This window comes from Ranitomeya variabilis, chromosome 4 (assembly GCF_051348905.1).
Source record: "Ranitomeya variabilis isolate aRanVar5 chromosome 4, aRanVar5.hap1, whole genome shotgun sequence".
Taxonomy (NCBI): domain Eukaryota; kingdom Metazoa; phylum Chordata; class Amphibia; order Anura; family Dendrobatidae; genus Ranitomeya; species Ranitomeya variabilis.
The window spans coordinates 153,903,004-153,930,506 of NC_135235.1; the positions used below are offsets into that span (position 1 = coordinate 153,903,004).

General features: G+C 42.9%; 1 protein-coding gene across 4 annotated transcripts in view; it reads right to left on the bottom strand.

The window, feature by feature from the left end:
- The window catches only part of SYT15 (synaptotagmin 15), a 163,830-nt gene that overhangs the window by 98,888 nt on the left and 37,439 nt on the right, over positions 1 to 27,503 (bottom strand). Inside the window, exons 2-4 of one of the 4 annotated variants that reach the window (XM_077257189.1) lie at positions 21,152 to 21,356; positions 18,257 to 18,399; positions 13,423 to 13,718 (exon numbers count right to left, since the gene is read on the bottom strand). In XM_077257189.1, the coding sequence (XP_077113304.1) occupies positions 13,423 to 13,718; positions 18,257 to 18,399; positions 21,152 to 21,356 (644 nt within the window). Of the gene's footprint in view, positions 1 to 13,422; positions 13,719 to 18,256; positions 18,400 to 21,126; positions 21,357 to 27,503 lie in introns of all 4 variants that reach the window. The other 3 variants (XM_077257191.1, XM_077257190.1, XM_077257192.1) reach the window with 3 other exon arrangements.

Sequence of the window (27,503 nt, forward strand, 5' to 3'; positions counted from 1 at the left end):
AATTTTGTATGTTTAATCCATAAAAGGTAGACCGCGTTCATAAAAATACATACATATATATCTATATATACATACACACACACACACACACGTTTGGGCACCCCTATTAATCTTAAGCTTAATGTTTTATAAAAATTGTTTTTTTTGCAACAGCTATTTCGGTTTCATATATCTAATAACTGTTGGACACAGTAATGTTTCTGCCTTGAAATGAGGTTTATTGTACTAACAGAAAATGTGCAATCTGCATTCAAACAAAATTTGACAGGTGCATAAGTATGGGCACCTCACCAGAAAAGTGACATTAATATTTAGCAGATCCTCCTTTTGCAAAAATAACAGCCTCTAGTCGCTTCCTGTAGCTTTTAATGAGTTGCTGGATCCTGGATGAAGGTATTTTTGACCATTCCTCTTTACAAAACAATTCGAGTTCAGTTAAGTTTGATGGTCGCTGAGCATGGACAGCCCTCTTCAAATGATCCTACAGATGTTCAATGATATTCAGGTCTGGGGATTGGGATGGCCATTCCAGAACAGTGTAATTGTTCCTCTGCATGAATGCCTGAGTAGATTTGGAGTGGTGTTTTGGATCATTATCTTGCTGAAAGATCCATCCCCTGCGTAACTTCAACTTTGTCACTGATTCATGAACATTATTGTCAAGAATCTGCTGATACTGAGAGGAATCCATGCGTCCCTCAACTTTAACAAGATTCCCAGTGATGGCATTGGCCACACAGCCCCAAAGCATGATGGAACCTCCACCAAATTTTACTGTGGGTAGCAAGTGTTTTTCTTGGAATGCTGTTTTTTTTTTTGCCGCCATGCATTCGCCTTTTTGTATGATTAAACAACTCAATCTTGGTTTCATCAGTCCACAGGACCTTCTTCCAAAAAGAAATTGGCTTCCCCAAATGTGCTTTTGCATACCTCAGCCGACTCTGTTTGTGGCGTGCTTACAGAAACGGCTTATTTCGCATCACTCTCCCATACAGCATCTCCTTGTGCAAAGTGCATTGTATAGTTGACCAATGCACAGTGACACCATCTGCAGCAAGTTCATGCTGCAGCTCTCTGGAGGGTGTCTGAGGATTGTCCTTGACTGATCTCACCATTCTTCTTCTGTGCCTTTCTGATGTTTTTCTTGGCCTGCCACTTCTGGCCTTAACAAGAACTGTACCTGTGTTCTTCCATTTCCTTACTATGTTCAGCACAGTGTAAATTGACAGGTTAATTCTCTGAGACAGCTTTTTGTATCCTTCCCCTGAACAACTATGTTGAATAATCTTTGTTTCCAGATCATTTGACAGTTGTTTTGAGGAGCCCATGATGCCACTCTTCAGAGGAGATTCAAACAGGAGAACAACTTGCAAGTGGCCACTTTAAGTAGCTTTTCTCATGATTGCATACACCTGGCTATGAAGTTCAAAGCTCATTGAGGTTACAAAACCAAAAAAAGTGCTTTAGTAAGTCAGTAAAAAGTAGGTAGGAGTATTTAAAACAAGAAAATGATAAGGGTGCCCATACTTATGCACCTGTCAAATTTTGTTTGAATGCAGATTGCACATTTTCTATTAGCACAATAAACCTCATTTCAAGGCAGAAACATTGCTGTGTCCAACAGTTATTAGATATATGAAACTGAAATAGCTGTTGCAAAAAAAAACCAATTTTTAGAAAACATTAAGCTTAAGATTAATAGGGTGCCCAAACTTTTTCATATAACTGTATGTATAATATAATATATATATATATATATATATATATATATATATATATATATATATATATATATATATATATATATATATCCTATAAATACATTTCTTTATCTAAATAATAAAAAAATAATAAAAAAAAAGTACACATATTTAGTATCGCCGCGTCCGTAACGACCCGACCTATAAAACTGTCCCACTAGTTAACCCCTTCAGTGAACACCGTAAAAATTTTTTAAAAAAAACGAGCCAAAACACAACGCTTTATTATCATACCGCCAAACAAAAAGTGGAATAACACGCGATCAAAAAGACGGATATAAATAAACATGATACCGCTGAAAACATCTTGTCCTGCAAAAAACAAGCTGCCATACAGCATCAAAGAAAAAAGAAAAAAGTTAGAGTCCTCAGAATAAAGCGATGCAAAAATTATTATTTTTTCTATAAAATAGTTTTTATCGTATAAAAGCACCAAAACATAAAAAAAGATATAAATGAGGTATCGCTGTAATCGTACTGTCCCGAAGAATAAAACTGCTTTATCCATTTGACCAAACGCAGAACGGTATAAACGCCTCCCCCAAAAGAAATTCATGAATAGCTGGTTTTTGGTCATTCTGCCTCACAAAAATCCGAATAAAAAGCGATCAAAAAATGTCATGCGCCCGAAAATGTTACCAATAAAAACGTCAACTCGTCCCGCAAAAAACAAGACCTCACATGACTCTGTGCACCAAAATATGGAAAAATTATACCGTAGCTCTCAAAATGTGGTAACGGAAAAAATATTTGTTGCAATAAAAAGCGTCTTTCAGTGTGTGACGGCTGCCAATCATAAAAATTCGCTAAAAAACCCGCAATAAAAGTAAATCAAACCCCCCTTCATCACCCCCTTAGTTAGCGAAAAATAAAAAAAAATTACAAAAATGTATTTATTTCCATTTTCCCATTAGGGCTAGGGTTAGGGCTAAAGTTAGGGTTAGGATTACATTTACGGTTGGGAATAGGGTTGGGATTAGGGTTAGGGGTGTGGTTAGGGTTACCATTGGGATTAGGGTTAGGAATGTGTTAGGATTAGGGTTTCAGTTATAATTGGGGGGTTTCCACTGTTTAGGCACATCAGGGGCTCTCCAAACGCGACATGGCGTCCGATCTCAATTCCAGCCATTTCTGCGTTGAAAAAGTGAAAGAGTGCTCCTTCCCTTCCGAGCTCTCCCGTGCGCCCAAACAGGGGTTAACCCTAACATATGGGATATCGGCGTACTCCGGATACATTGGACAACAACTTTTGGGGTCCAATTTCTCCTGCTACCCTTGGGAAAAAACAAAACTGGGGGCTAAAAAATAATGTGTGTGGAAAAAAAAGATTTTTTTTTTTCACGGCTCTGCGTTATAAACTGTAGTGAAACCCTTGAGGGTTCAAAGTTCTCACAACACATCTAGATAAGTTCCTTGGGGGGTCTAGTTTCCAATATGGGGTCACTTGTGGGGGGTTTCTACTGTTTAGGTACATTGGGGGCTTTGCAAACGCAATGTGACACCTGCAGACCAATCCATTTAAGTCTGCATTCCAAATGACGCTCCTTCCCTTCCGAGCTCTGCCATGCGCTCAAACGGTGGTTCCCCCGCACATATGGGTTATCAGCGTACTCAGGACAAATTGGACAACAACTTTTGGGGTCCAATTTCAACTGTTACCCTTGGAAAAATACAAAACTGGGGGCTAAAAAATAATTTTTGTGGAAAAAAAAAGAATTTTTATTTTCACGGCTCTGCGTTATAAACTGTAGTGAAACACTTGGGGGTTCAAAGCTCTCACTACACATCTAGATGAGTTCCTTAGGGGGTCTACTTTCCAAAATGGTGTCACTTGTGGGGGGTTTCAATGTTTAGGCACATCAGGAGCTCTCCAAACGCAACATGGCGTCCCATCTCAATTCCAGTCAATTTTGCATTGAAAAGTCAAATGGCGCTCCTTCGCTTCCGAGCTCTGCTATGCACCCAAACAGTGGTTTACCCCCACATATGGGGTATCGGCGTACTCAGGACAAATTGTACAACAGCTTTTTGGGTCCATTTCCCCCTGTTATCCTTGGTAAAATAAAACAAATTGGAGCTGAAGTAAATTTTTTGTGTAAAAAAGTTAAATGTTCATTTTTATTTAAACATTCCAAAAATTCCTGTGAAACACCTGAAGGGTTAATAAACTTCTTGAATGTGGTTTTGAGCACCTTGAGGGGTACAGTTTTTAGAATGGTGTCACACTTTCTATCATATAGACCCCCTCAAAATGACTTCAAATGAGATGTGGTCCCAAAAAAAAAAAATGGTGTTGTAAAAATGAGAAATTGCTGGTCAATTTTTAACCCTTATAACTCCCTAACAAAAAAAAATTTTGGTTTCAAAATTGTGCTGATGTAAAGAAGACATGTGGGAAAAGCCTGATTACTCACCGGTAATGCTCTTTTAGTGAGTCCACGACAGCACCCCACTGGAGAGAGGGATCCGCCCCGCAGGAACAGGAAACCTATTGAGAAATAAAAGGGGGCGGTCCGCCTCTCCTCCTCAGTTTTGATTTCAGAGTACCCGGAGGACCGTCAGTATTAGGCAAATATCATTTATTTCATTTTTCAAACTTATTTGCTTATGATTAAAAGGATTTTACTCAATAATATGTATTATATTAATCTAGGGAGGGATGTAAGAGGGTGCTGTCGTGGACTCACTAAAAGAGAATTACCGGTGAGTAATCCGGCTTTTTACTCTTCGCCACGACAGCACCCCACTGGAGATCTTTCAGAGACCATCACCTAGGGAGGGGACCACCGTGCTGAGGACAGTCCTGCCAAAGTCTAGGTCAGAAGTTGACGATAGGTCTAACCTATAGTGGTTATAGAATGTAGAAGGATTTGACCAAGTTGCCGCCTTACATATAGTTTCAATTGGGACGTCTCCCCTCTCTGCCCAGGAGGATGCCATCGCTCTGGTAGAGTGTGCTGTTATGCCTTCCGGAGGGTTTTCTTTCCTCGCGGAATAAGAATCTGATAGACTCTCTGATCCACCGGGATAAGGTGCTTTTTGTTACTCCATGACCCTTCTTGTGACCCTGGAAGGAAATAAACAGAGCCCTACACTGTCGCCAGCTGCTGGTCCTTTCAATGTATTTTAACACTACTCTTTTATCGTCTAGAGTGTGATATTTCTGTTCTTCAGGAGTGGAGGGATTACTGAAGAAAGTGGGCAAGATTATTTCTTGTGACCTATGGAATTTTTTTGCTACTTTGGGAAGGTAGGAAGGGTCTGGTTTAAGAATTAACTTATCCTGAAAAGTTAACAAAAAAGGTGGATCTATAAAGAGTGCTTGGATGTCACTTATTCTCCTAGCTGAAGTCAGTGCTACCAAGAGGGCCGTTTTTAGTGATAGACATTTAATGGGTATTGAGTCTATTGGCTCGAATGGAGAGTGTTAGAGCTTGTAAAACTAAATTTAAATCCCAGGGTGGAATCCTAGGTATGTTAACTGGATTTATTCTTTCGCAGGCTGTAATAAATCTGGATACCCATCTATCCCCCGCAATGTTATGGCCATAGAGGGCTCCTAATGCTGAAACATGAACCTTTAAGGTGTTTACAGTTAAACCTAGTTCTCTCCCTTTTTGAAGAAATTCCAGGATAGATTGTATCGGAATTTCTGATGTGTTGGTAGATGTATGGGATTGTAAAAATTTCTATTTCTTCCATAATCTCGTATAAATTCTTGTGGTGAAGGGTTTTCTACTCTGGAGAAGTATCAATCAAACCCCCCGAGAATCCTCTCGATCTTAGCATCTGCCTCTCAAATTCCAGGCCGTCAGGTGGAGATTGTCCACCTGAGGGTGGAAAAACGGACCCTGGAGAGAAGGTTGGGTGTTGAGGGGAGGACCCAAGGATCTGAGACAGACATGGTCTGTAGCCATGAGAACCATGGTCTCTTGGGCCAGAATGGAGCCATCAGTACAATTCTCGCTCCTTCTCTGATTTTGCGTATGACTTGAGGTAGCAATATGATCGGAGGAAACGCGTATGCTAGACGGAACTGCCAAGGGGCTTGGAGAGCGTCCAGAATGTCCGGATGATCCGCTGGAGATAAGGAGGCAAATCTCCGGACTTTTCTGTTTCTTCTTGTGGCGAAGAGAGCTATCTGAGGACGGCCCCAAAGAGATGTTATGTCTAGAAAAATTTGCTGGTTTAGGCACCACTCTCCTTGACTCAAGGTGTGTCGACTTAAAAAGTCCGCCTGCTGATTGTTTGCTCCTCTTATGTGCAGCGCAGTAAGGGATGTTAGGTGACTTTCTGCTAGATTTAAGATTTCTGTGGCAGAAGACATCAGAGTCTCTGATCGCGTACCTCCTTGCCTGTTTAGATACGCCACCGTGGTGGTGTTGTCGGACAGGACTCTGACGTCTTTCCCCCGAAGCTGTGGGAGGAAATGGTATAAGGCGTATTTAACAGCATTTAGTTCTTTGACGTTAGAGGAGTTGCAGCTTTCCTCCATGTTCCATGACCCTTGGCAATAATTATTCCCCATATGAGGACTGGCGTCAGTGGTTATGGTATGAGTTGGCGTTATTACCCATGGAACCCCACTCATCAAATGGTTTGAGTCTAGCCACCACTCTAAGGAAGTTAAAACCTCCTGAGATAAGGTTATTTTTGCATTTAGGTGACCAAATAACCGTCTATCCTCTTGTAAAATTTGATGTTGTAGCATTCGAGTATGGTATTGAGCCCATCTTACTGCAGGTATACAAGAGATAAGAGACCCTAATAACGACATAGCTTGTCTTAGGGATATACGTGGATTATTTATTGCGGCTAGGACTTTGTGTCTGATCAGTAGAATCTTTACCTGTGGCAGAAGACACTTGAGATATGGAGTCTAAATGGAACCCCAAGAACGCCTGACGGGAAAGTGGAGTGAGTCTGGATTTGTCGGTATTGATTATCCAGCCCAGGTCCTGTAGAGAGGAAATTGCGTGAGCTAAACGATCCGTACATTGAGTAACTGAATTTCCTATTACCAAAAAGTCATCCAGATAGGGCACTATCAAAGTTTCCTTCTGGCGAAGGTAGGCCATCACCTCTAGCATTATCTTGGTGAAGATCCTCGGCGCTGTTGAGAGGCCGAAGGGTAAGGCCGCATATTGGAAATGACGAATCTCATTGTTGATTATTACCGCCACCCTGAGGAATTTTTGGTACCTGTTATGAATAGGGAGATGATAGTAAGCATCTTTTAGATCAATGCCCCCCATCATACAGTTTGGGAAGAGGAGCTTTATGGTGGACCTAATGGATTCCATTTTAAATGTATAGTTTTCAATAAATGAATTGAGTTTAAGGTTAATGATTGTCCTGAAAGAACCGTCGGGCTCAGAAATTAGGAATAGGGGAGAGTAGAATCCCCTACCCTCCTGTCCCACCGGCACTTGGACTAAGACCCGTTTTGATAATAGGGTTTGAATTTCAAGCTCTAGCGCCTGTTGCTGTATAGGCGAGCTGAGGGATGTTATAATATAAGACTCGTGGGGAACACGAGAGAATTTTAGTTTAATTCCATCTCGGATGATATTTAAAACCCACGAGCTAGATGTTATTTTTTCCCATTGAGTGGTGAAAAACTTCAGTCTACCCCCAACTGGTATATCCTCAGTATTTGTTGTCTTTTGGGGGGTTGGGTCTTCTAAACATGGTACCTCTGCTTGTCGTCTTTAGCGGTCCATGTTGTAGACCTATCCGTTTGCCTCCTTTTGCCAAACGGTCTCCTTTTAAAGGCTCTCCTGTAAAAGGGAATAGAGGAATCAGGAAAAGCTTTCTTCCTGTCCTTTGCCTTTTTGAGTATCTCGTCTAAGGTTTTACCAAAGAGGTACTCACCCTCACATGGGATTGCACATATTTTAGATTTAGATTGCGCGTCCCCTTTCCAACTTTTCATCCATAGAGCTCTTCTTGCGTTATTCACAAGGCCTGCCGATCTTGCTGCTAAACGGAGTGAGTCGGCGGAAGCGTCTGCCATAAAGGCCGCTGCTCCTCGTATTAAGGGAATGGCTGCTCGTAGTTTTTCTCTTGAGCTTTTATTTTCGATTTGCTGGTCTAATTGATCAATCCAGATGATCATTGACCGGGCAGCACAAGTGCTGGCTACTGCAGGCTTGAATATTCCTGTAGCCGCTTCCCAAGAACGTTTGAGGGATGATTCAGCCTTACGATCCAACGGATCGACCAGTAGTCCCGCATCCTCCACAGGCAGAGTGGATTGCTTAGAGGTAGAGGCTACAGCTGCGTCGACCTTAGGGACTTTGGTCCATGTAAGAAGCTCCTCGTCATTAAATGGATATTTTCGTTTTGACGCTGAGGGTAGAAAGCTTCTCTGATCCTGCTTCTCCCACTCTCTTTTGATTAAGGTTTTCACTGCCGGTATAACTGGAAAACATCTCCTCTTTCTGTCTGCCAAACCCGCGAACATTATGTCCTGCGCGGTTTGCGTACCCTTAGTTTCCTCACACCCCATGGTGTTTCGAATTGACTTCACCAAGTTGTCCACACTGTCTAATGGAAAACATGAGCGTCCCTCGATCTATGATGAGGATGATGATGATCGACATGATGATAGGGAGGCGTCTGATAGTACAGGTTGGTCACTGTCGGAGTCTGACACGTGTCGGTGTTTTGGATTTAGTACTACATGTGTTGTCCTGGGCCATATTTTTTAAGTCCTCCCTAATAATGGCCCGTAGATCCGTAATGGACACTGCTGCTCCCTGTGTTGTTTCCTTAAAACAGTCTTTGCAAAGTTTTTTGGGGTATGAGTCTGGAAGGGGCTGGCTACACAAGGCACATTCCTTATGTTTCGTTTTTTGTCGCTTTTTTCCCTAAGCGTAATAAGTAGAGAGAGAAAGAGAAAAGAGAGAAGTAGGGAGACAGCGTCAGCTTAATAGGCAGAGTTCACAAACTCACCCAGTGAAGCAAATAATACCGAATCAGAAGGCCGAGATCCTGTTCTGGAACCGTCACTTTTACGAGCGGTCTCCGAGGATCCTCTGGTGTGATCTTTGGCGGGGAGAACTGGATCTCCATTTATTTGGTCCATGGCACCTGGGGATGACATCTCTGCATCGCCGTTTTACCGTTCATGTGCGGTTTAAATAGTGTGCCCATTTTTTTTTTTTTTTCGTGCGCATGCGCAGATCGGCGCCGGCTCCCCCGCCCTAGATCCGGCCTAGGCGCCCCAGAAGTCCACCATCCATTTCCGGGGTAGCCTGTATTGCGGCGGTCGGCGCATGTGCGGCCCGGGATTCGTGTCGGACCGCAATAGGAATGCAGCCGTTCTCCTACCTCCAGCCGTACCGCCACCGCAGATGATGCCAGGCGGCCCTTCCCGGACCCGGCCGTCTGCGTGCTCCTTCAGGCGAGGAGGGAGCCATCTAACGGAACTCCCCCGATGCTGCTTCTGAGCCGCAGCCCCTGCTGTTCTCACGGATACCGCGCAGGCGGCATGCTAGCCCAGGTATGTTCCCTTGTAGAAGTCCTGTCTTTCCCGCAGGAACAGGAAACCTAAACTGAGGAGGAGAGGCGGACCGCCCCCTTTTATTTCTTAATAGGTTTCCTGTTCCTGCGGGGCGGATCCCTCTCTCCAGTGGGGTGCTGTCGTGGCGAAGAGTAAAATGTTACTTAAGTATTTTGTGTGAATTTTTATGCAATTAAATCAGAGATATGTCAAAGTTGGAAAATTGCAAAATTTTCAACATTTTCGCCAAATTTCTGTCTTTTTCACAAATAAACGCAGGTAATATCAAAGAAATTTTACCACTATCATGAAGTACAATATGTCTCGAGAAAACAATGTCAGAATCACCAGGATCCTTTGAAGCGTTCCAGAGTTATAACCTCAAAGGGACAGTGGTCAGAATTGTAAAAATTGGCCTGGTCATTAACGTGCAAACCACCCTTGGGGGTAAAGGGGTTAAGTTGGAAGGGTTCTGTCGGTCTTATGGTGATGTGAGTGCATGCGTTATGTACATCCCTTCACTACAATGCAGAAAATATTTCTCCCATAACTATCGGATAGATGTAGACCCCAATATTCATCACTAGCTCCAACTTAACTGTGATCAGTGATTTGAAAAGAGGAAGCATACTTCCCTGCCTCTGTGTAATTGAATCTCATACTGTGTGTTTTTTTCTGAGCAAATTCCCCTGTTGTAATTACCTGCAGGAGGTCCTTACTTCAATGGAGATGGACATGTCAGCTCTCACTTCCCCCGTTTTAATTATTTTCTCTCTTCCCAGTTATTAGTTTAGCTCAGACACAATTAATTCCATATGTTCAATGTGAGAGTTAGAGATCACTCCAGAAAGGTCTTATGGATTTTAATTTCTCTCTATGACACCGGCCAAACCAACTTACTTCCTTATTTCAGCAAGACCTGAAACATAATGTGTATAGGGGCCCACCATCTTGTCTCCAACAGAGAAGAGGGGAGTGGAGAGTAGGATTCTGCATTTTTGTCTCTAAAAAAGAAACTTAACACCTTCTTCCCATCCATAAAACTTGCAATGCAAGTTAAGCTGTTGGAAGGCATACCTGTTGACCAAGTAAGCATTGGGTTGACAGCCATTTAATGTGTATGACCATCTTCACTTTACTTTTTTTAATTCTGCAGATATATGGGATTTGTTAATTGGAGCCTCTATTCATCAGAAAGTGCCAGCATAATTTGGCAACAGTTCATCAATTCCGAATAAATATATTTTTTTTAAGTAGCTATATAAAACATAGTGTTCCACAAAAACTCCCAAGAGGAGTTATTCTTTGGGTAAATTTACACAGAGCAGCTTGCGCTATGTGGCTTCATGCTGTCCACTCCTAGCAACCATTTCATGGGCTACAAGTCCCTCCAGCCCAGTCCTGGCTCCCTTAAAATTATACCAATGACTTAGAACTGAAATTAGAAGCAGTAATTATACTATTTTCTTAGCTATGGAAATATTTTGCTCCTAGTAAGGCATACAGCGAAGGAAATTATTATTTGATCCCTTGCTGATTTTGTAAGTTTGCCCACTGACAAAGACATGAACAGTCTATAATTTTAAGGGTAGTTTAATTTTAACATTGATAGAAGATAGAATTTTAAAAATAAAATCCAGAAAAATCACATTGTATAAATTTATTTGCATTTTGCTGTGAGAAATAAGTATTTGATCCCTCTAGCAAACAAGACTTTATACATGGTGGCAAAACCTTTGTTGGCAAGCACAGCAGTCAGACATTTTTTGAAGTTGATGAGGAGGTTTGCACACATGTCAGGAGGAATTTTGGCCCACTCCTCTTTGCAGATCATCTCTAAATCATTAAGATTTTGAGACTGTCACTTGGCAACTTGGAACTTCAACTCACTCCATACATTTTCTATGGGATTAAGGTATGGAGACTGGCTAGGCCACTCCATGACCTTAATGTGCTTCTTTTTGAACTACTCTTTTTTGCCTTGGCTGTATGTTTTCAGTCATTGTCTAGCTGGAAGACCCAGCCACGACCCATTTTTAATGTCCTGGCAGAGGGAAGGAGGTTGTCACTCAGGATTTTATGGTACATGGCTCTATCCATTCTCCCACTCATGCGGTGAAGCAGTCCTGTGCCCTTGGCAGAGAAACACCCCCAAAACATAATGTTTTCACCTACGTGCTTAAAAGTGGGGAACACCCACGGTGTTCTTTGGGTCATAGGCAGCATTTCACCAAACACAGCGAGTTGAGCTAATGCCAAACACATTAATTTTTGTCTCATCTAACCACAACACCTTCTCCCAATCACTCACAGAATCTTCCAGGTGTTCAATGCCAAACTTCAGACGGACCTGCACATGTGCCTTCTTGAGCAGGGGGACCTTGCGGGCACTGCAGGATTTTAAATCTTTACGGTGTAACATGTTACCAATGATTTTCTTGGTGACTGGTCTTAGCTGCCTTGAGATCATCAACAAGTTTCCCCCCTGTAGTTATAGGCTACTTTCACACTAGCGTCGTGCACTGCACTGCACCGACACTAGCTGTGAATGCGCCGCACAACAGGGGCAGCAGATGCAGTTTTCCAACGCATCCGCTGTCCCATTGTGAGGTGCGGGGAGGCGGAGTTCCGGCCGCGCATGCGCGGTCGGAAATGCTGCAGACGATGCGCCAAAAAACATTGCAAGCAACGTTTTTTGGTGGCGACGGTCCGACGCAACACGACGCAACCGTGTGGACGTGTGGCAATGCGTCGCTAATAAAAGTCTATGGAGAAAAAAAACGCATCCTGCAAGCACTTTTGCAGGATGCGTTTTTTCTGCAAAACGACGCATAGCGACGTGCAGTGCACGACGCTAGTGTGAAAGTAGCCTTAGGCTGATCCCTCACCTTCCTCATGATCAAGGACACCCAACGAGGTGAGATTTTGCATAGTGCCCCAGATCGATGTCAATTGACAGTCATTTTGCATTTCTTTCATTTTCTTACTATTGCACCAACAGCTGTCTCATTCTCACCCAGCATCGTACTTATGGTTTTGTAGCCCATTCTAGCTTTGTGCAGGTCTATGATCTTGTCCTTGACATCCTTATAAAGCTCTTTGCTCTTGACCATGTTGTAGAGGTCAGAGTCTGACTAATTAATTGAGTCTGTGGACAGGAGTCTTTTACAAAAAGGTAACTATGTAAGATCGCTGTCTTTAATGCAGGTAACAAGTTGCTTAGGAGCATCTAACTGGTTTGTAGGAGCCAGAACTCTTAATGGTTGGTAGGGGATCAAATACTTATTTCTCACTGAAAAATGCAAATAAATTTATATAATTTATAAAATGTGATTTTCTCGACTTTATTTTTGATATTCTCTCTCTCAATGTTAAAATATAAGACTGTTCATGGCTTTCTCTGTGGTCAAATTTCAAAAAACTGACCATGACATCCAAACATAGACTAAGTGTGAACAGGTGCTGAACCTAGAGTCACCAACTCATACATACAAACAAAAAAGGCAGCACTCTGTAGCACCATAGCATGCAAATATCAAAATTGAATTGCATTACTGCACTAGAAATATGAAAAATTGAGAAAGCTTAGCGCATAAATTGGCCAATTCATGTGTACATGGTAGCCACATTAAGGCTTTTCTCTTTTACCTGGACCTAACACTGCCATTCCTTTCTTGGAATAAAGTCTTCATCTGAATGGGAACCAAATGTGAGTCCTCTCAGACTAAAATCTCTCTCTCTGTGGAAGGGTAGTGGTCCTGCTGTAAACTTACAAAATCAGTAAGGGATGAAATAATTATTTCCTTCACTGTATGAAGATTTATGTAGATAACAGAATCAGATACTTGTAACCTCACAAAATAAGCCAGACTAAAGGTTTTGAATGAGAATTTCATAGCACATGAATGAGGAAACGTACAGTCTGACAATACAGATAACAATCTGGCTAAACCTGATAAGCACAGTATTTTTCTCAGTTCTGGGCAGTCATAAGAATGTTATTGGATGTCTTTAGACAGTCATTTCTTCACATTCAGCCCATTCACTTATCAAATATGTAGGTATACCATAAAAAAAACAAAAAACGTTAGAACCATATTATGTAGATCATCAACAGCTATATGTCAAAGCCAACCACTATTCATCAGAATGTACCTGGAACACAAAATTCTCGTCGAACTGTGGATTCAAGGTTTTACGCTTAGTCTTTGACTGTAGGTAACGTCTCTCATCAGGTAAAAGATGCATTTTCACAAAAGGGTTGCAGGAGTCTGAGTTGAATTGGAGGTTCCTCACTTTGATAAGCGACACAACTAGCTTCTCTGTCTCATATTCATATTCTACAGCAAACCAGATACGGCCAATGTTTCCCTCCGGAAAATCAGTTTCTTCATTGTCTTCTGGATATTTATACAAAGCTGGGTTGATGGAACCCAGAACATATGCTCCACCTAATTGAAAGAATACAATAATTTTAAAGTAAGCAGCCAAAACATCAAGCAAAAGAATAAGAATGGGCAGTAAAATAGCATAAAGTATAACTAATCTTTATTACCATGATTTACTAATATCTAGAGATGGGCAATCTCGAACAGTAAAGTTAGGCGTCCGTACCGAATACCCACTGTTCAGGCACAGACACAGAACACAGACTTCACCAGGAAGTCCGTGTTTCTGTTTGGGTTCGGCTGCCCGAACACCAGTTGTTTGTTGGGCTATGTGCATGACAGCGTGGCAAACAGCACTTCTGATCGGCGGTGAAATCATCACCGCCAGACAGTCGCGGTTCTCACGCTGTCAGACAGCGCAAGCGCTCAGCTGTGATCAGAGGTATAAAGTTTACCTCTGGTCACTGGTATCAGCTGATGGGACAACTGCGCCCAACATCCGAAACCTGCTGCCACTAATAACAGTGAGAGCAGAAGCAGCGGATGGGAGTATTCACCAGCCACTCCTGCGCTGTAAAATAAACAATTTAAAAAAAAAATAAAAAAAAATTAGTCATGGGTTCCCCTGTATTTTTGTTAACCAGCCAGGCAAAACTTACAGCTGGGGGTTGTAACCCTCAGCTGTCAGCTAGTTATCAAGAATAGAGGGGTCCCCATGCCATATTTTTTAATTACATTAAAAAAGAGAAAAAAAAAAAAAGCGTGGGATCCCCCCCCCACCTTCATTTTTGACAACCAACCTTGCTAAAGCAGACAGCTGGGGGCTAATGTGCTCAGGCTGGTAATGGTCCATGGATATTGCCCCCCCAACCTAAAATTAGCAGCCCGCAGCTGCCCAGAAAAGGCACATCTATTAGATGCACCGATCCGGGCGCTTTGCCCAGCTCTTCCCACTTACATTGTAGAGATAGCAAGTGAGGTGATAGTTGGGGGGGGGGGGGGGGGAGTCGATGTCACCTTTGTATTGCCCAGTGACATCAAGCCCTGAGGTTAGTAATGGAATGGTGTCTAACCCCATAGTCACATTGCATGAAAACACAGACACCACAAATAAAGCTCTTTAATTGTAAAAAGTGACACAGACTCCTTTAATAATCTCAATTAAGCCATACTGACAACCCTGCCCAATTCCACCAAAGCTCTCGCTCTCTTGTAAAACCAAAAATAATAAAAACAACAATATATCATACCTGTCCATCGCTCAGTCCCACGCTGTAATCCAATCCAAAAACTCACTGTGCTAGTGGGGATTATTATACTATTACTATTATTATTATTTATTTATATAGCACCATTAACTCCATGGTGCTGTACATGAGAATGGGTTACATCAAAAAACAAATATCACTTACAGTAAACAAAACTAACAATGACAGACTGGTACTGAGGGAAGAGGACCCTGCCCTTTCGGGCTTACATTCTACATTATTATGGGGAAGGAGACAGTAGGTCGAGAGTTGCAGTAGCTCCGATGGTTTTGAGGTGGCCGTGTGGTCATTACAGGCTGTAAGCTTCTTTGAAGAGGTGGGTTTTCTGGTTTCTTTTGAAGGATCCAAATGTGGTGGATAACGTGTTGGGGCACAGAGGGGATGTCACCGAGGTCACCACAGTTCAGCCCAACTGGTAACAGAGCCTCAGTGACCGTAGGTAACCTCAATGTCGTCACCTCCAGTCACTAAGGCTGGCCTCGCAGCAGTACATTCCCCAGTGGTTTTCAGCCTGGATGGTCACATCTTGGCACCATCAAGGTTGAAAACTGTTTTTCCCAAAGATATGGTTTACGGCGTGGGACAGAGCGATGGACAGGTATGGTATATTGTTGTTTTATTATTTTTGGTTTATTACAAGAGAACGAGGGCTTCAGTGGAATTAGGCAGGGTTGTAAGTGGATCGCCCCCAGGCACAGGGCAGTGGGGTACTAGGTACCGGGTCCCTCTGTCTCGGTTCTGGGGATGTCACGGTGGCCAATTAAGGGTGTAGTTTGTCAAGTGTTCGTGACACCACCTGTGGTGTTCGGTCAGGGTGACCGACGCTGCTTAGGGGTCCGCTGGGGTGATGTTATGGCAGCTAGATGGAATACCTTCCCACAGGTGAAGTATGTCCCCAGGGCTTCCCAGTAAGGCCGGCGTCACACTAGCGTATTGCATCCGATACGAGAACATCGGATGCGATATGCTAATGACACTAGGCTCCTGCTCGCAGCAGAGCAGGAGCCGAGTGTCATGCGTCTGTGCTCCGAGCCTCTCGCACAGGGAGGATCGGAGCACCGCTGCGGAGGAGGCGGAGAAATGAATTTCTCCATCTCCTCCATTGCTGGGTCCGCATATAACGCACATCACTCGGATGATATCCGAGTGATGTGCGCTGTCTCACTCGCACCCATAGGCTTATATGGGTGTGAGTGAGCCGAGATTTTTCCTCGGTCCGAGACAATCGCAGCATGCTGCGATTGTCTCGGACCGAGGAAAACGGCCGACAAAAAGTCGGCTGCTGGGAGCTGACCCATATGTTAACATTGGTCCGAGTGCAATGCGATTTTTTATCACATTGCACTCGGCCGTTTAAAACGGTAAATAACGAGGACACAGGGTTGCAGTCTCTTTACCTTTTACTGTAGACTTCAGCGTCCACAATCCAGAGAACTGCTAACAGGGCTGGCTGAATCCGGCCAGTCCGAAGGCACATCCAGAGTTCCCTTTTCAGGTGGAAATCAGTAGCCTACTAGCGCCTGTGTGTTGTAGTACTTCCCTGCTGAGCACCACGGGATAGTCCTCACAACTGTCGTGTATGTTTCTGATATTCTCTCTCTCCGTCCCCCAGATGGTATGGATAGGACGACCCGTATGACGGGGTAGGCCTGGAGCTATTTTATAGGGACCCTAGAGACGCCCCTCTCCCACAATTTGCCTCCGTTGTCTTCATTAGGTTAAAGGTTGGGCAGCCAACTTGGAATTAACTGTCCTGCCGTAGTTTGAAGTAATGCGTAGAGCCTATTACTCCCTCGGTGTTCCGGCCACCGGCTACGCGCCTCAGAAGGATGTTGCCGGTCTTAAGGCAAGACTCCTCCTGGTGTTATCTCCTTGTGCTGTGATCTCGTTTCTCACTTCTCCACAATATACTTTTCTTCTTGTCCTTTCTTAAGATGCTGCCGCAATGAGGTGCAGGCGCAGCTCCGTAACGTTCTATCTCTCGCTCTGTCTCTGTCAGGATCCCACCCCTGACAGGGACCTCTGTCTGCAGCTCAGATGTTCCTCCTCCTCTCCCTGTCTGCCTGACAGGTCTTCAATGGGTCAAACCCAGTAGCGTTCTGCCTGACTTCCTATCCAACCCACCAGTTTTACCCGTGTGTGCGGAGTGGCCTAGTAAATAAAACCTTTGCTCCCCCGGGTGGACTGGAGTGTGAAGTGTAGTGTGTGACTGATACCTGGTCAGGTGAACTCCTTTAGTGCCATCAGACATACCATCACTCCCCCTGGTGGAAGAGCGACAATACTGCCACGACCAGGACTCTGGGGCGCTGCATAAGTATGGTTTAATTGAGATTATTAAAGGAGTGTGCCATTTTTTCAATTAAAGGACTTTATTCTTGGTGTCTGTTTTCCTACAATGTGACTATGGGGTTAGTAATGGGGGCATCTTATAGACACCATTCCATTACTAACCTCGGGGCTTGATGTCACCAGGCAATACAAAGGTGACATCAAGCCCCCCAACTATCACCCCACTTGCCACCGCTACAGGGCAAGTGGGAAGAGCTGGACAAAGTGCCAGCATTGGCGTATCTAATACAGGGTGGGTCATTTATATGGATACACCTGCGTGGGCCATTTATAAAGTTGCATTCATAAATGGCCCCTTACCAGCCCCCAGTTGTCTGCTTTAGCAAGTTTGGTTGTCAAAAATCGGGGGACCCCACGTCATTTTTTGTAAAATTATTTAAAGAATTTAAAAATATGGCGTGAGGACCCCTCTATTCTTGATAACTAGCCTTGCTAAAGCCGATAGCTGAGGTTGCAAGCCCCAGCTGTGTGTTTTGCCTGGCTGGTTAACAAAAATACAGGGGATCCCAGGCGTTTTTTTTTTTTTTTTTTTTTTAATTTATTGACAGTGCAGGAGTGGCTGATGAATACTTCCATCCGCCGCTCCTGCCCTCACTGTAATTAGCGGCAGCAGGTGTTGGATGATGGGGGCAGTAGTCCCATCAGCTGACACAAGTGACCGGAGGTAAACTTAATACCTCCGATCACAGCTGAGCACTCACACTGTCTCCTGACAGCATGGGAGCCGCGGCTCTGACAGGCAGGGACGGTTTCACCGCCGATCAGAAGCAGTGTTTGCCACGTTGTCATGCACATGACAGCACAGCAAACACTATGTTCGGGCCGCCCATTCAAGTGAATCGGGTCCTGGTTTGGGTACTGTTCTAGTACCCAAACTTTTTGTAACTGTTCGGCAGAACCCGCCGGACTCCAACATCTCCGCCCATCTCCACTAATAACATTAAATCCTGAGAAAGTACCACAATCTTAATATAACTTTACCCATAGAACAGAATGATGATCGAGGGAGGAAATCTGGGGCAACATAGGGCTCACTGTCCTCTTGGATACGTTCTCCATCCTGCAATCCAACCCAATCTCTTCCATGAAACTTTGGTGGAACAACGAAGGGTACACTTTTATTCCTTGAATTGTCAGAAAAGTAGTTAAGGTTGTGAACGCTAATATTTCACTATAAAATATAGCAATAGAAATATATAATATATACGTAAATACATACAGTATCAGCTAAAGTTGTACAAAAACAAACTGCTGTACATCCATTATTTTACATAACTAAGCACTACCCTATCGCTTGGTCAGATTGTTTCTTTGGGCGCTACTAAAGCAATTGATTTTGGAGACCCACCCTTCAACCATAGAAACACCTGTGTAATTCCAGTTTATACTGCATCTTAAATCTGTTGTTGTCATTGAAAATTAAGATATCATTAATAATCAGGCTTTTAGAGAGTCAGACCATTATTAAAAAAAAAAACAAAAACAAAAAAAAAAAACACAAGAATAGTGAGAAACGACTTATTACAAAATAATTTCTCTCCTGCTAAACACTTTTTGTTTCAGAGTCTGAGACCACCTCTTAGTTCTCGATGCCATATGTTATTGCCTTTAAGTGCCATATTAATACACCCCCTATCTATTGTACATATTAAGAGCAGATGTAAAAACAGCCATCTGTAAGCCAGCAAAAAGCAAAGAGAACAGGCAGAGGAACTAAATGACTATTGGATCAGACTGCACAAGGTTTGTTTATAGTCTAATCATGCAGACAATATTAAAAATCAAAATTGTTTGCAAAGATTATGATTTTATGCGATAGTATACGAGGGGGAGGGGATTTATACATTTGGCGAATCCTCAATACATGTTATAATGGTAATGCGCTTTAATATAAAGGTTATATACACTTAACCTTGAAATTGCAAAACCAAGAAGGAAAAACTGTGGAATTATGCACATCACATGATGGAGATGAAACTATATAAAATCAATTTTACAATGTTGAGCAAGCATGAGAACCACACACACAGAAATCCCCAATCATACACACCTTTGCTAATATCAATGAGGTTATTAACGGTTGTCTAAGGAATATTCTGCCACACTGAATGCACTTGGGAATATCATCAAAATCCATCCTGTACTGCAAGTGAAATTGAATGCCATATACCAAGGCTAATATGTCAAATAATGTCTATAGAAACCATCAGAAGACGTTTGCATGACACGGGCTACTAGTGAGACATTCTATACGGGCATTACATTGACCTCACACCATTGCTCCCAAAGAAAACTCCGATGCAGAGCAAGATGGCAGTGAAATCTGGAACGGAGGTCTATCCTCTTCAGCAAGGAGTCTAGCTTTTGTCCTTGATTCAATGATAGCTGTAGATAGCTGTTGTCTGGAGACAAGTATCCCAAGAATGTCTTTTCAATAAAAGCAACGTGATACCGCATATAGCTCACCCTACAGTGAATAGCCTGTGTGGCCAAAACGTATTACCATGGCCTGCAACGTCTTTGGACAGGAAGCTGTCAGCAATGGATTCTGTTGATTTGCCCAAGTGCATTCAGGGAGGCAGAACATCACTTAGACAACCATTAATAAACTCAATGATTGCAGCCAAGGCTGTAAATGCAGAAATTAATGTGTGAGGCAATCATACCACATGCTAAATAAATCAAGATGAAAATTTTTGAATATTGGGTCCCCATGTTTTCATAATTTGCAGATTAACATGTCTGTTCCTCTTCCGATTTCCAGAATTTCATGACATTCCATATTGAAATTGGAACATCCAGAAGGGAAAAGTATTATGTGAGGAAAATAATGACCTTAAATTTATAAATGTTAATATTTTTAGGGGTGGTCTAGCATCTAAAATATCCATATTTTTACCCCAACGACTTTTGTAACTAGCTTTATTATATTGAATAATACACTTATTCCTATCTAGCCAATTCCTAAATGTGTTTATTTTCCTTCATTTCCTGTGGTGTATTGATTGAGGGGAGTCTAAAACAGGATGTCACAGGAGGCTGGGGCTGTCCTCACTCCCCTGCCGCATTCATCACTCTTCCTGGCACAAGAAGTCATCAGTGGGGTGGCTCTGCAGTTACTACAGTTTCTTGCAATGCCGCTCTATAGATGTCCTGGGTGAAAGACTCCACTGGGAGATGTGAGGGCAGAGCCGATAGAAGCAAAGTATCTCTGCCATGGCTAAATATGAAAAAAAGATGTCATCAGTAGTCGGTGCAAGAAGCAGTGGGTGACACCAGCACCACCAATCACAGCTTCTGGCACAGCCCTGAAAAGAATCAGAGGGCAGCGCAGGTGTCAGTCACTGCTTCAAGCTTTGCCCCCTTTTGACATTTTTTTTCACAGTAAGAAGCGGTATCACACAGTAAGAAGAAGCCAGAGAAAGTGTGGGCTCTCCACCCACCTCTTCCACAATGTCCATCATATCTTCAGAGGCGGCAGCTATAAAATAAACTGTAGTATGTAACTGCAGTGCTGCCCATTGTGATGTCGTGTTCCAGGAGGGGTGATGGATGCTGCAGGGAATGAGTGCAGCCCCAGCCTCCTATAAATTCCTATGTCATACTTCTCTCAAACGAAACATCACAGGAATTATTTTTTTTTAAACAACATTTAGGGATTAGTTATATAGGAAGAAGAGCAGGGTATTGTATAACGAAGTTGGTTACAAAAGTGGTTAGGGTATCAAGATAGATATTTATAAATATTTGGGAGCCAGACCACCCCTTCAAAGTAAATAATTTATAGAGGAGCAATCCTTATATCTTAATTTAAAAAAACAAACATTACATTCTGGATCCATATAACAAACCTCAGTAGGATCACAGAAGTCTCACCCCATGTCCCTGGCATGACTCGAAGCAGAAGCACCTTCGTCAACACCCATGTTTTCTGTGTATGTTGGCGTGCTCACATTCAACAGTTCTTCATAGGATGAGCCTCTAAAGCATCTTTTCTTCCATAAGATGTAAACACTGATTCCAAGCAGAAGCAGCAAAAGTGCAGCCCCTACCACACCGCCAGCCACAGCAGCTGCCTGTTCTAATAAGCAATAAAAGTAGAGCTTTAGGTATAGACAGTTCAGATGCATACCTCGAGAATTATGAATGGAACAATGTCTTATTGCGGTATCTGCCAACATCACAATGAGGCATTTTAGCTTTAAAATGAATGATCACAGTGCCGTTTTAGTCCAAGTTCAAAATTCTGTGCCAATTTTTTTTTTTAGATTTATTTTGTGTTTAGTGCTTTATTTCACCGACTCAGAGTATGCACAAAGCTCCCTTTTGTGGAGACCTCCTGAAGGTTGCCAGAAATGTAGCATATAGAGAAAATTTGTCCAAACAATCTGACCCCTCCAAAGCACACACACACACGTGCACAACACTATACTGTTATTTTTTATAGTTTGTTATCATCCACAACTTTACTTATGCAATCTGCTGTTCTCTGACTGAAAAATTGCTGTTTTAATTCATATGCACATTTGGCTTTAAGAGGTTTTCCCCCACGAACAAAAGTTAATTTTAATCAATAGCTCTTGGAATAATAAAAGCTTCCACAATTGGATGTGTTTAACCCCTTAGTGACAGAGCCAATTTGCAGCTTAATGAACAAGCCAATTTTTACAATTCTGACCATTGTCACTTTATGAGGTTATAACTCTGGAACGCTTTTAACGGATCCCGCTGACTCAGAATATTTTTTCATTAAATATTGTACTTCATGTTAGTGGTAAAATGTCTTCGATATTACTTGCGTTTATGAAAAAAAAAAAACAAAGCGACAATTTAAATTTTGCAATTTTCAAACTTTGAATTTTTATGCCCTTAACCCCTTTCTGACATTGGACGTACTATCCCGTCGAGGTGGGGTGGGCCTGTATGACCACCGACGGGATAGTACGTCCAGCGTGATCGGCCGCGCTCCCCCTGTGACTATCGCAGCTGACATGATCAAACATAATCACGGTGTGCCGGCAGTACAGGGAAGCATCGCGCAGGGATGGGGCCCCCTGCGTGCTTCCCTGAGACCCCCGGAGCAACGCGATGTGATCGCGTTGCTCCGAGGGTCTCTTACCTCCTCTCCCTGCAGTCCCCGGATCCAAAATGGCCACGGGGCTGCATCCGGATCCTGCAGGGAGTGGCTTACCAAGTGCCTGCTCAGAGCAGGCGCTTGGTAAGCCTGCAGCACTGTAAGGCCGGCGTCACACTTGGCGTAAGACAATACGCCACGTATTATACCTCCGTAATACGGCCGTAATACGGAGAAATGTTCCCAAAATAGTGATCCGTAGGCAGGGTTTGTCAGCGTATTTTGCGCATGGCATCCTCCGTATGTAATCCGTATGGCATCCGTACTGCGATATTTTCTCGCAGGACATCCACCAGAGGGCGCATCACCGCGACTGAATGTAAGTATAGATCACTGCTTTCCTTTCAGCACCCGGGGATTACAGGCACGAGCGAGTGGTTTATCGCAGCTCCTGCCTGTAATATTAGTTAACCCCTTCAGATGGATTACCTCGTGGGACGTGATAGGACATCAGAAGGTATGTATCTTGTGTGTTTATTATTTTGCCAAGCGAGGGTGTTCCTGATGGATTGAGAGAGCAATAAAATACTAAAACAACCTGTTTGTTTCTTTCATTAAAATACTTTTTATTCATGTGTGTGTGTGTTTTTTAACCCTTTCAGACAATTGGATTAATAATGGATAGGTGTCATAATTGACGCCTCTCCATTATTAATCTGGCTTAATGTCACCTTACAATAGCAAGGTGGCATTAACCCTTCATTACCCCATATCCCACCGCTACAGGGAGTGGGAAGAGAGTGGCCAAGTGCCAGAATAGGCGCATCTTCCAGATGTGCCTTTTCTGGGGTGGCTGGGGGCAGATGTTTTTAGCCACGGGGGGGGCAATAACCATGGACCCTCTCCTAGCTATTAATATCTGCCGTCAGTCACTGGCTTTACCACTCTGGCGGAGAAAATTGCGCGGGAGCCCACGCCAATTTTTTCCGCCATTTAACCCTTTATTTTAGCAGCTACAGCGCTGAAATTTTGCACATACACACTACTAACATTAGTAGTGTGGAATATGCAAAAAAAAAAAGGGGATATGAGATGGTTTACTGTATGTAAACCATGTCTCATATCCTGTCGGGTTTAGGCAGGAGAAATGAAAAGCCGGCAATTGAATTACCGACTTTTCACTAACACCGCTGCGTATTTCTCGCAAGTCACACTGCTGGTCCGTGTGGAATCTGTATTTTTCTCGCCCCCATAGACTTTCATTGGCGTATTTGCGCAATACGCTGACAAACGCAGCATGCTGCGAATTTGTACGGCCGTAGAACGCCGTATATTACGGATCCGTAATATACGGCTGATAGGACTAGACCCATTGAGAATCATTGTGCCATATGTTATGCGAGTTTTACGGACGTAGTTTTTGCGCTCTTACGTCCGTAAAACACGCATGTGTGACGCCGGCCTAAGTCAGATCGCCGATCTGACAGAGTGCTGTGCAAACTGTCAGATCAGCGATCTGTGATGTCCCCCCCTGGGACAAAGTAAAAAATGTACAAAAAAAAAAAAAATTTCCACATGTGTAAAAAAAAAATAAATAAAAATATTCCTAAATAAAGAAAAAAAATATATATATTATTCCTATAAATACATTTCTTTAAATAGAAAAAAAAAAAAAAAAAAAACAATAAAAGTACACATATTTAGTATCGCCGCGTCCATAACGACCCCACCTATAAAACTGTCCCACTAGTTAACCCCTTCAGTGAACACCGTAGGGGGGAAAAAAAAAAACGAGGCAAAAAACAACGCTTTATTATCATACCGCCGAACAAAAAGTGGAATAACACGCCATCAAAAAGACGGATATAATTAACCATGGTACCACTGAAAACGACATCGTGTCCCACAAAAAACGAGCCGCCATACAGCGTCAAAGAAAAAAGAAAAAAAGTTATAGTGCTCAGAATAAAGCGATGCCAAAATAATTATTTATTCTATAAAATACTTTTATCGTATAAAAGCGCCAAAACATAAAAACAAATTATATAAATGAGGTATCGCTGTAATCGTACTGACCCGTAGAATAAAAATGCTTTATCAATTTTACCAAACGTGGAACGGTATAAACGCCCCCCCCCAAAAGAAATTCATGAATAGCTGGTTTTTGGTCATTCTGCCTCACAAAAATCGGAATAAAAAGCGATCAAAAACTGTCACGTGTCCGAAAATGTTACCAATAAAAATGTCAACTCGTCCCGCAAAAAACAAGACCTCACATGACTGTGGACCAAAATATGGAAAAATGATAGGTCTCAAAATGTGGAGATGCAAAAACTTTTTTGCTATAAAAAGCGTCTTTTAGTGTGTGACAGCTGCCAATCATAAAAATCCGCTATAAAAATGCTATAAAAGTAAATCAAACCCCCCTTCATCACCCACTTAGTTAGGGAAAAATAATAAAATTTAAAAAATGTATTTATTTCCATTTTCCCATTAGGGTTAGGGCTAGGGTTAGGGCTAGGGTTAGGGCTAGGGCTAGGGCTGGAGCTAAAAAGTTAGGGTTAGGGCTAAAGCTAGCGTTTGGATTACATTTACGGTTGGGATTAGGGTTGGCATTAGAGTTAGGGGTGTGTCAGGGTTAGGGGTGTGGTTAGGGTTACCGTTGGGATTAGGGTTAGGGGTGTGTTTGGATTAGGGTTTCAGTTAGAATTGGGGAGTTTCCACTGTTTAGGCACATCAGGGGCTCTCCAAACGCGACATGGCATCCGATCTCAATTCCAGCCAATTCTACATTGAAAAAGTAAAACAGTGCTCCTTACCTTCCGAGCTTTCCCGTGCGCCCAAACAGGGGTTTACCCCAACATATGGGGCATCAGCGTACTCGGGACAAATTGGACAACAACTTTTGGGGTCCAAGTTCTCTTGTTATCCTTGGGAAAATAAATATTTGGGGGTTAAAAATCATTTTTGTGGGAAAAAAAGATTTTTTATTTTCACGGCTCTGCGTTATAAACTGTAGTGAAACACTTGGGGGTTCAAAGTTCTCACAACACATCTAGATAAGTTCCTTGGGAGGTCTAGTTTCCAATATGGGGTCACTTGTGGGGGATTCTACTGTTTGGGTACATCAGGGGCTCTGCAAATGCAACGTGACGCCTGCAGACCAATCCATCTAAGTCTGCATTCCAAATGGCGCTCCATCCCTCCCAAGCTCTGCCATGCGCCCAGTGGTTCCCCCCCACATATGGAGTATCAGCGTACTCAGGACAAATTGTACAACAACTTTTGGGGTCCAATTTATCCTGTTACTCTTGTGAAAATACAAAACTGGGGGCTAAAAAATCATTTTTGTGAAAAAAAATAAATAATTTTTATTTTCACAGCTCTGCTTTATAAACTGTAGTGAAACACTTGGGGGTTCAAAGCTCTCAAAACACATATAGATAAGTTCCTTAGGGGGTCTACTTTCCAAAATGGTGTCACTTGTGGGGGGTTTAATGTTTAGGCACATCAGGGGCTCTCCAAACGCAACATGGCGTCCCATCTTAATTCCAGTCAATTTTGCATTGAAAAGTCAAACGGCGCTCCTTCCCTTCCGAGCTCTGCCATTCGCCCAAACAGTATTTTACCCCCACATATCAGGTATCAGCGTACTCAGGACAAATTGCACAACAACTTTTGGGGTCCAATTTCTTCTCTTACCCTTGGGAAAATAAAAAATTGGCTGCAAAAAGATCATTTTTGTGAAAAAAGCATTAAGCTACTTACTGGTAGCGGAATTTTTCGGTGGCCCATGACAGCACCACGAGAGAGGGGATCCGCCCCTTAGGAACAGGAAACCCACAGATACAAAAGGGCGGCACCTCTCCCATGTATCAGTTGGATTACAGAGCCTGAGAGGACTACCGCAGTTAATAAAAAGCAAACAGCATTATATACAGTTATATACAATATCTTTAATAAAGTAACAATCCAGATACCACTCATGAGAAAAACACCAAGGTTACTTACTGGAGCCGGTTTTTCTGGAACCCATGATGGCACACCTGAGAGAGGGGATCCGCCCAGCCAGGACAGGAAACCCTACTGAAAATAAAAGGGCGGTACCTCTGTCGCTTCAGTTGGTTTTCAGAGCATGAGAGCCCCCCCTGGTTAGTACACATGGCAATCCAACACCACATTATATTAACTAAAAACACCCAAAACAATAGTGCACACCGAAAGGGTGATAAGGGGGGGGGGGGGGAATATACGGGTGCCGTCATGGGTTCCAGAAAAACCGGCTACCAGTAAGTAACCTTGGCGTTTTCCCTTCCCCCATGACGGCACACCTGAGAGACTTTTGTAGAAAGAAAAACCCTTAGGGAGGTACCACCGCTTGGAGTACCCTTCTACCAAAGGTTAGGTCAGCAGAGGAGGAAAGGTCTAGCCGGTAGTGTTTGAAAAAAGTTGAGGGTGAGGACCAGGTAGCGGCCTTGCAAATTTGGTCAATCGATACCTCAGCCTTCTCTGCCCAGGAGGTAGCCACAGCTCTGGTGGAGTGAGCCTTGATGCCGTCAGGAACCGGAGTGCCACTTGCAGAATAGGACAGACTAATGGCCTCCCTGATCCATCTAGCAATGGTACTTTTAGCTACCCCACATCCCTTTTTACTACCCTGAAAGGCTACAAATAGGGTTTGATCTTTCCTCCACTGACTAGTCATGGTTATATATTGTAACATGGATCTCCTTGCATCTAGCATATGGAACTTTTGCTCCCCCGGATTTTTAGGATTATGACAAAATGATGGTAACAATCTCCTGACTCCTATGAAATTTTTGGACTACTTTGGGGAGATACGCTGGATCTGGTCTTAAGATTATCCTGTCATCAAAAACCTGAGTGTAAGGAGGGCATATTGATAGAGCTTGTAAATCACCTACCCTACGGGCCGATGTTAGGGCTACTAGTAGGACTGTTTTCAGGGTGAGTACGGTAATTTAGGTGATAACTCCTGCAAAGGCTCAAAAGGATTTTTGGTTAAAGCCTCCAAGACTAGATTTAGATCCCAAGGAGGGATTTGGGGGATAATAACTGGTCTAGACCTGCTACAGGATTTTATAAATCATGAAACCCATCTATTAGAAGCTAGGTTGCAATTATATAGGGCCC